Source organism: Tuber melanosporum (assembly GCF_000151645.1).
Source record: "Tuber melanosporum whole genome shotgun sequence assembly, scaffold_118, strain Mel28".
NCBI lineage: Eukaryota > Fungi > Ascomycota > Pezizomycetes > Pezizales > Tuberaceae > Tuber > Tuber melanosporum.
The window spans coordinates 215204-224094 of record NW_003298775.1 but is presented as its reverse complement, the minus strand read 5'-3'; the positions used below and the strand labels follow the sequence as shown (position 1 = coordinate 224094).

At 46.2% G+C, this 8891-nt stretch overlaps 1 protein-coding gene; it reads left to right on the top strand.

The window, feature by feature from the left end:
- The first annotated feature begins 5137 nt into the window (after nucleotides 1–5137).
- GSTUM_00001775001 (uncharacterized protein) lies at nucleotides 5138–7862 on the top strand. XM_002835793.2 has 6 exons: nucleotides 5138–5677; nucleotides 5738–6450; nucleotides 6500–6803; nucleotides 6854–6961; nucleotides 7012–7407; nucleotides 7461–7862. The coding sequence occupies exons 1-6, from the start codon at nucleotides 5393–5395 to the stop codon at nucleotides 7728–7730; spliced, it is 2076 nt and encodes a 691-aa protein (XP_002835839.1). The 5' UTR covers nucleotides 5138–5392; the 3' UTR covers nucleotides 7731–7862.
- Nucleotides 7863–8891: the final 1029 nt, after the last annotated feature.

Sequence of the window (8891 nt, the reverse complement as noted above, 5' to 3'; positions counted from 1 at the left end):
TAGTCGATTGTTAGAGTCTTTAGACTTATGGACTAGTTCTCAAGTTGAACTGAGTTGGTTCCAATTGTCTTCATCATTGAGAAAATGATTAGTTTTATCTGCAGGTTGTATCAGTGAAGGTAGTTATAATTGCAATCTTCCTTGGTCACCTGACTTAAAACTTTTATAACTCCATATTGCAATATTATCGTTACACCAAGGAGAGCTCTTCACGAAGAAGAGTTAGAGAAAGCTTACGATAGGCATTCCCGATAGAAGACAAGGGCTTTGTACTATCGGTAACGTAGGCAGAGGCCTAGTGCTATCATAAGACTAACGAAAGAAACAGAAGAAGAGAATTATCATTCCCCGTCGCCAAGAACTAACTATCCAAGTAGGGATCGTTACACCTCAACTCATCACTATCAGAGTCATGATATTGTTAATACCCAATAAGATTAATAAATATCATGGAAGTCATAAAAAATGTAAATAAATAATAATATAAACAAAGAAAATACTGAACTACTTCTACATTGTAATAAATTACAAGCAGCATACTTCCTAAATCAACTACTCAAATACGATAATAAACGAAATGGTGCGCCAAAACTAGCGAAGTAAAGGTAGCGCCCGTTCTAAGATTACAGTTATGTTTCCAGAGCTTCCAGCCAGCACCTTTTATACCCCATAGCGACAAAAGCAAGGACCAAAGCAGTAGCTAGTGAGCAAAAGACCTCAGACAGCTCCTCAGAAAGTACGGAACTGCCACAAGTCCTATACCATCAACTACAAGCTGCGAGTCCTGTCTTGGCAGCAAATAGCTTCGATTCCCTGTGGACCTAGCAAGTTTCGAAAGCCTACTATGTGGGAGGTGGCTGAACAATTTAAGATCTCGTTTGGGAATCTTGGAAGATGGCAGCAGGAGGAAAAGGCTGGTAGCTATTTAGAGACATCAGCAAGTTTTCATAAAATAGAGGGGAGAGGAAGGAGAAGGAAATGGGTCGATATGGAGCGAAAATTATATGAATATTTTCGCCAACGTTGAGCAGAAGGAAAGGTTGTACGACGGAGTTGGTTTCACCAGAATGCGAAATGTTTATATACCGAAACCTATTCCAATACAATGGTTAGCCAATTTCGCTTTTCAAATGGGTGGTTTCAGGGTTTTTTATCTTGGCACAAGATTACTCTATGTGTAATAACTAATAAGGCCAGTCAGCTACCTATCGATTATATTAAAGCATTAGTAAACTGGACGAAGTTTAATCGGAGAAACTCACCACTACTACCACGCAATCCATCTACCCTTCCCGATACCCCTGGGGAGGTTAGTCGTTACAGATTGAGTAATATCTGTAATTTGGACCAAACTCTCCTACCATTTGAATACCTTAGCGGTCGAACCTATAATCAGCAGGACAAGAAAACAATTTAGGTACAAGGAAGTCAGCAGTCTGGTTGGAAAAAAAGACAGGCAACAATTCAACTTACCATCTTCACTAATGCAGTCCCTTGGGTCAAACCTCTTGTATTTTTTCGTGATTTGGGGGTAGGGCCAACAATTGTGGCTGATAAGGCACTATATGACCCCCGGGTTGTGGTCAAGTTCAAGCCTAAAGCCTATGCTAATTTAGCAAAAATTGTTGAATGGCTTGATGAGCAGGTTATACCTATACTCATTAGCCAGCCAACTCTCATGGCCCTCGACATGTTTGGTGGTCACAAAACTGATGAAGTTTTGAATACCATACAAGTCCACGATATCATCTTAAGTGTGATACCAGGGGGCTGTACCAGCATGGTTCAGCCCCTCGACATATCTATCAATCGGCCCTATAAAGATATTTTAAAGGTTAGTATCGCTAATACTTTATATGAAAATTAAAGAGAAGGGGTTACTCATCAATACTGTTATTAACTCTTCTTTACTCATAGGAGGTTCTGGAAGAAAAGGTTGACAAGATAGAGGTTGAGGAAGAGCGGGTCTTAGCGGAGAGAGGTCGACTGCAGGGAAGTATGGTGGGGAGGAGAAGGGTTCTTTGTACCTGGGCTGTCAGTGAGGCTTGGGAAAGGTTCACAACGAACCAGACCCATGTTGTTGAACGGACATTCACAGCAGTTGGCCTCTCACTCCCTATAGATGGAAGTCCAGATTCCAAAATCTCCATCAAGGGTCTTGACACTTCCCTGTTTGTTGATAGGATCAAGGACTGGGCAGATGGGGCAATGGTGGCTGGTGGGATGGTTGAGGAGGATGAGAATGGAGAGGAGGAACAAGATCAAGCTCCAGAGTTGGAGGTTGAACATGATGAACTTGATGGAGAATATATCATCGGTGATACTGACTGAAAAAAAAGAAACATTTATGTTTAGAATTTATATGTCTCATACTTCATAATTTGTATTGATGTGATTATCCTAGCTTCTTGGCATGACTAACTTTAAAACTACTCCAAAGCACATGTTTCTTCTATTTGAGTTTTTACGGTACCAGCACATGCAGATAATGATATACTCGTGCTTTCACTGTAAACGAAACCTCGCCACAGTAACCCCCATCAGCGAGGACTTTACGCGCAGATGTGCATGATACTGTACACTTCTTGTTGGACAGCTATCTTGATTTTGGGCGAGGCACTTCCAAACACTCAGTTCTCATCCCCCAAATTTGCACCGCTGACTAGACTAGGAAGAACAAGGTTTCACTACTAAATATCTCGCAACTCTTGAAATACCGGTAAGCACAGGGCAGGGGAAATATCCACCAATTATGCTGTTTCAAGCACTCAGATTTTCAACTCCTCAGGAAGATTGACCCTCACCTCGGCCACTCGAAATCCGGATATTCAAGCACCAAAATATCTACTTTCAAGAACCTTCATGATGTAAAATAAATGCTACGAAAACTACCACATCTTCCAGCCCAGTCCACCAACCAGCTCAGCTCAAGTCGCAGGGAAAAAAACATCAACGCATACCGACCAACCCAACTAAAGAACAAAAATGGTTACTAGACGTGACCACTTCACCTCCATCCACTTCACCCACTATCCACCGCTGATAGTAACCCACGATCGCCTCGACCCCTCCCCCATTCCAATTCCCGACCTCGAACTAGCCTACTACTACACGCTAACACGCAAAGCCTTCACTCCCCTCCTAAAACACATGACGACACCCGCACACGTAACCGAGATACTCACATCCTTCTCCGCTCCAGACACCGAAACCCCTGCCAGCCAATACCGCACTATGACATTTCTAATCACGAAAATAACAATGGTCTTCCCAGAGTTGATATTCCCGCAGATATCCGATCTGATCAACGCCACGCGGGAACTGACGGACGAGGGTGTCAAGCGGAGGAATGAGTGGTTGAGGGGGAAGGTCACCAAGGACCTTGGGAAGACTAGGAAAGTGTTGGAAAAGTTGAGGGATGTAATTGTTCACAGGATTGTCGGAAGTGAGATGGCGGAGAGGCATCGGGAGCTATTGATGATGGATTGGGTGTTGGGGAATATGCTGGAGTGGAGGGGTGGGAGGAGTATTGCGACCCTAGAGGAGAGGTTGGCTGCCGAGAGGGATGGAGAGCAGTAATTTGTTGTTTGAGGTTTGTGCTGAAGGCCAGGTGGTGATGTGGTTTTTTCATTATCTTTTGTTAATGGTGATCTGATTGATAGATAGACCAACCATGTGATAAATGCTCTCCGCTCTTTTTTTAATTGTCGTCTCTTACCCATTTCTCGGTTTTATACCACGAGTTGCCAAATATACGCAGGATATTTGATATACAGTGTGGGCAATAGTTAATCAGGCGAGCTCCAGCCCCAACAGGCCTCTCGGTGATTGGAGTTAGAGCAAGCGTTCCAAATATGAAAGCAGCCGTGTGTCTTGTCGCTAGAGATAGAGATGGAGACAAGCTTCAAGATTCTCCGACTAGTGGCATCAATTGATAATGATGGACAAGGTTCCTGAAGGAACAGCTAGCATAATCTCTACCATCCACCTCAACTAAACCCTTTACTATTTCCAGAATAGGAAACATATTGACTGATATAACTTGGTAGTGTGCTAGGAGTCCCATCTTTATCCCGCAAGACTACCACATTGTACAGTAACAAGCGAGCATGAATATGTACAAAAATACCCATTCACCCTGCAGATCGTGAGCGAACACTTCAGGCACCTCGTGCGAGTGACCCCATATCTAGGAAACTACTCGTGAGTTTGAGCAATCTATAGAGACGATGGTAACAAGGGAAGCCCTGTGTCATGTAATATTGTTGCACTATTCAGGAATCAGAGGTTTAAGGACGAATATTACACACTCAGAGAGTCCCGGTTGAGGCAGCTGGAATTGTGCTCTGATCGAGGGCGGAGGCAACGAGAGTAGAGACGGTTGTGTTTGGTATGATATCCAATATTATTTATCTATCCCCGTATCGCCGACTCGGCCTTAACATGTGTTTGGTATGAGTTTTGTCTGGGCAACTCCAAGCTGGAAGGGGACAAAGCGATAAATAGTGGTATGACAAGCAATCTCCTTCCAGAATTATGTGAAGCAAGGCACTTGAGGGTCAAGATAGACTATCATATACCACCCTGTCTCCGATGACAGTTAAGTTAATTTACCCAGCGTCTCATCAAAATATCACTCGGTCTCCAATTCTATGTAAGGAGCCAAGACTACATCGACATACCAAAATCAAGGATATGCCAAAATGTCAAAAAAAAACAGAACCGACGGACAAAACGCTATGCCAGTACTGGTAGTTGATCATCCCTCCGAAGAATGGCCCTCAATGGGATCCGGAGTGGGATATTTAGAGATCAACTTGCTTGGCCGGCCTTTTTGTGCGAAATTCGTAGCCGACGCCGCGGGGACGCGGGTAGCGGACCAAGCAAGGGGACCAGTGGTGAATAAAGGGATAGATGACCTTTAAATTCCAGATGACTGCTCCATCTTCACGCACTTCCAAATATTTGTATTGGATAATTTTTTGCTTGTTCGTTTCTTTTTTCCTTCATTTTGAGAGTATCGGTGGGGATTACGCGGGCTGTTCCGCTCAGATGACCGCTCAGATGAGCCTCACAATCGGTCGGAGGATGAGGAGCAGGCTCGTTCATCTCGCGGTAATCCACACAACAATTGACCAGAGCCCCCCCATCAAGACGCAAACAAACCTCCACCAACCAAATTCTATTACCCCACACTTTCACCCCGCTTCCCCTTCCCCTCCTTCCATTGCCCGCCCTGGCATCGGTTAAAAGGCTCCTACTTTCCTTGCTTCTCTTTCTCCTCGTTTGCTTCACCCTGGCTCCTGTCAATCGACTCGCCGCAATCCTACGATTATTCCCTAAACAGCACAGAATCCCAAAACCCTCCACGAGGCCACTCACTACTACCAGTATGACCACCGGGTACCCGAAGCCTCCGCCGGCTCCAGAGTTTACCCATACCCCAGAATCGGTTATCGAGGTGACCAACAGGCTCATCGCTACATCTCGACAGCTTCAGGATAATATTGCCAAGGACGTTACACCGGAGACTGCCAACTTTCAGAATGTTCTCAAACCACTCGCCGAGGATGAGAACGAGATGGGGCTTGACACTGCCATTCTAGGCTTTTATCAGTATGTTAGTACTAATAAAGGGTTGAGGGATGCCAGTAGCGAGGCGGAGAGATTACTCGACGTGAGTACCGCTTCACAATGCTTTGTTTTGCGTGATGGGGGTGCTGACGACAACCATTAGGATTTCGGAATCGAATCTTCCATGAGAGAGGATATTTACAAATTAGTTTCGGCCATCAACAAGTCACCACAGTCGAAAGCTGTTGATGTTGACGCAGAATCTTCTCGTTTTCTCGAAAAGGTTTACGAAAGTTATGTTAGAAACGGCCTTGGACTAGCCGAGAAGGAGAGGGCTCGGTTCAAAGAGATTAAGAAGGAATTGTCTATTCTGGGAATCGATTTCTCCAAGCGTCTGAATGAAGAGAATGGCGGTATTTGGTTTACTCCCGAGGAGCTTGCAGGTGTTCCAGAGGATGTCTTATCTGGGCTCTCCAAGGGCGAACCCAACACGGACAACAAGGGAAAGCTACGCCTGACCTTCAAGTACCCTGATCTATTTCCCACTATGAAGTACGCCATCAACACCGAGACAAGGAAGAAGGTATTTCTCGGTAATGAAAACAAGTGCAATGAGAACAGCAAGTTGTTCAAGAAGGCCATTGAGCTTAGAGATGAGAAGGCTAGGCTATTGGGATTTAAGAACCATGCCGAGTTTATTTTGCAACCGAAGATGGCCAAAAATCCTGAAAGGGTTCTTGCTTTTCTGACAGACTTGAGAAAGAAATTGGCACCTGGTGGAGAAAAGGAGAAGAGTCGCTTGAAGCAGTTGAAGGCGGCAGATACCAAGGACAAGAAAATCACAAATGATGGTCATTACTACTTGTGGGATCATAGGTGTGTTCAGAGAGCCTCTCGCGACCGGTTTGTGTTAATGTCTGTTTAGATACTATGATCGTCTACTTCTCGAGAAGGAATACAAGCTTGACGCACAAAAGATTGCCGAATACTTCCCTCTCGACCATACCATCCAAGGAATGATGAAGATCTTTGAGTTGCTCTTTGGGTTGGAGTTTGTGGAGGTTACTGATGAGACAAAGAATACTTGGCACGAGGACTGCAAGCAATTCCGTGTTTATAACGAGAAGCCAAAGGACGGCAGTGAGCAAACGTTTGTTGGGTGGTTGTATCTGGACCTTCACCCCCGTGAAGGGAAGTACGGCCATGCTGCTAATTTTAATCTTCAACCGGTGGGGCTCGCAGCTTCAAGTGATGGTTGTCCATACTAATGGCTTATTAGGGATTTACCGGGAAGAAGGGAGAACGTCACTATCCGGCAACAGCTCTTGTGTGCAACTTTTCCAAGCCCACTGCAACCAAGCCATCGCTATTAAAACATGAGGAAGTGGTATGGTAGTCTTGTTCAGTAACTGTTGTGGTTAAGACTAATAGTTAAAGGTTACTCTATTCCACGAACTTGGTCACGGTATCCATGACCTCGTGTCCATCACATATTACTCTCGCTTCCATGGCACCAACGTCGTCCGTGACTTTGTTGAAGCTCCTTCCCAAATGCTGGAGAACTGGTGCTGGACCCAATCCGAACTCACTTCACTATCATCTCACTATAAGACTGGAGAGAAGATTCCACAGGACATGGTCAAGACAATTATTAACACCAAGCACGTGAATGATGCGCTGTTCAATCTTAGACAGTTGCATTTTGCATTCTTCGATATGGAGATGCACTCTTATAAGAATCACGGTGACGCGGTCAAGGCTGAGCCTTCGGTGCGATACAACAGGCTGAGAACTGAGATCGCGCTTTTAGACCCACCAAATGGTGTTGGAGATGTATGCTCCTTAACACTCTAGGTTATTGACTGACTATTGCTAACAAGGGATAGGATTTCGGCCACGGAGAAGCCACCTTCGGCCATCTTATGGGCGGTTACGACGCTGGATACTATGGTTACCTCTGGTCACAGGTCTTCTCCACAGACATGTTCTATACCGCGTTCAAGAAGGCGCCCATGGACGGCGAGCAAGGAAGGCGGTACAGGCACACTGTGTTGGAGAAGGGTGGGAGCCGCGATGAGATGGAGACTTTGAAGGAATTCTTGGGCAGAGAGCCTAACAGTGATGCTTTCTTTGAGGATCTGGGATTGAAGAAGTAATTGGTTGTGGGTGCGCATAATGGGGGTCACAATGAGTTTGAGATTTGATACATATTGGCCACAGGTGTATTGGTTTTGCAAAGGGTGTTCTTGTGCGAAAGTACTCCAAAACGGAGCAATCAGTTTTTTCTATCAAGATCGCGATATAGGTCTGGTTTGAGTGAAGTTTGACCTGCCGTGAGCTGAGAACTGTTCCCTAGATAGTGGCGCACTCAAAACCAGGAAATTCGACCCCGAAAGATGCAATCCCAACAACACTTGGTTCCTAAGATAGCAAGAGACTAGCCCTCTCACTATACACATGCGCACATCTCTGCCCCCTTCTGACTGCACCCTCTAAAAGCTCACCCATCGGGCGCGCATAAAAGCGAGTGATATCCCATGACGATGCCCACTTCCCATCTCACCAACAAACAGCCTCCACATACTCAATAACTTCCCCTCCACAAGCCCCTCCCACCCGGGGAATACACCCTTCCCGGCCTTGCAACTCCCGTAAGTCTCCCACCCCCACCCCCATACCCTCTTCCCCTCCCCGCATCCCACCCATTATCACGCTCTCCCGCCGACTTCCAAGTCCCCCGAACTCCCCACTCCCGAGTGGGTGCCCTTCTTTCCTGCCACTCACGGCGTGAGGTGAAACAGAAGAAACCATGATACCAAGCTATTAGGATTCCCGCCACAACCGCGATGGTCAGGAAGATGGAGAGGAGGATTGCGGTCGTGGTCGATTGGGACTGGGTTGACATTAGCTTTCGGCGTTTGCAGAGGGGATGTGTGTGTGGGGGGGGGGGGGTTGGGCTATTTGTTGGCGGTGAGTGGCAAGGGTGGTGGTGGTGGAGGGTAGCCCACAAGGCGGGTAAGCACATATTGATAAATGTTTGTGCTGGGTGTGGGCAGGTTGTGTTTGCTTGTACTGGGCTGTGGGTGTTACGGCTGCACGGATTGTCCAGTGTCGGGCACTGTACAGTACTGTAACTAGTACGGTGCGTACGGTTACTGTATATGAAATGCGCGGATTAAGCCAGACGGGCTGGTGCACTTGACGTCATCTACGAGGGTACGGTACAGTACATGGATTCGGTGAGTCGAACAGAGCACGACAACGGAGGGGGGTAACAAGGGCTCCCCAGGACGGGCTTATTTCGATGAGTGAATGGT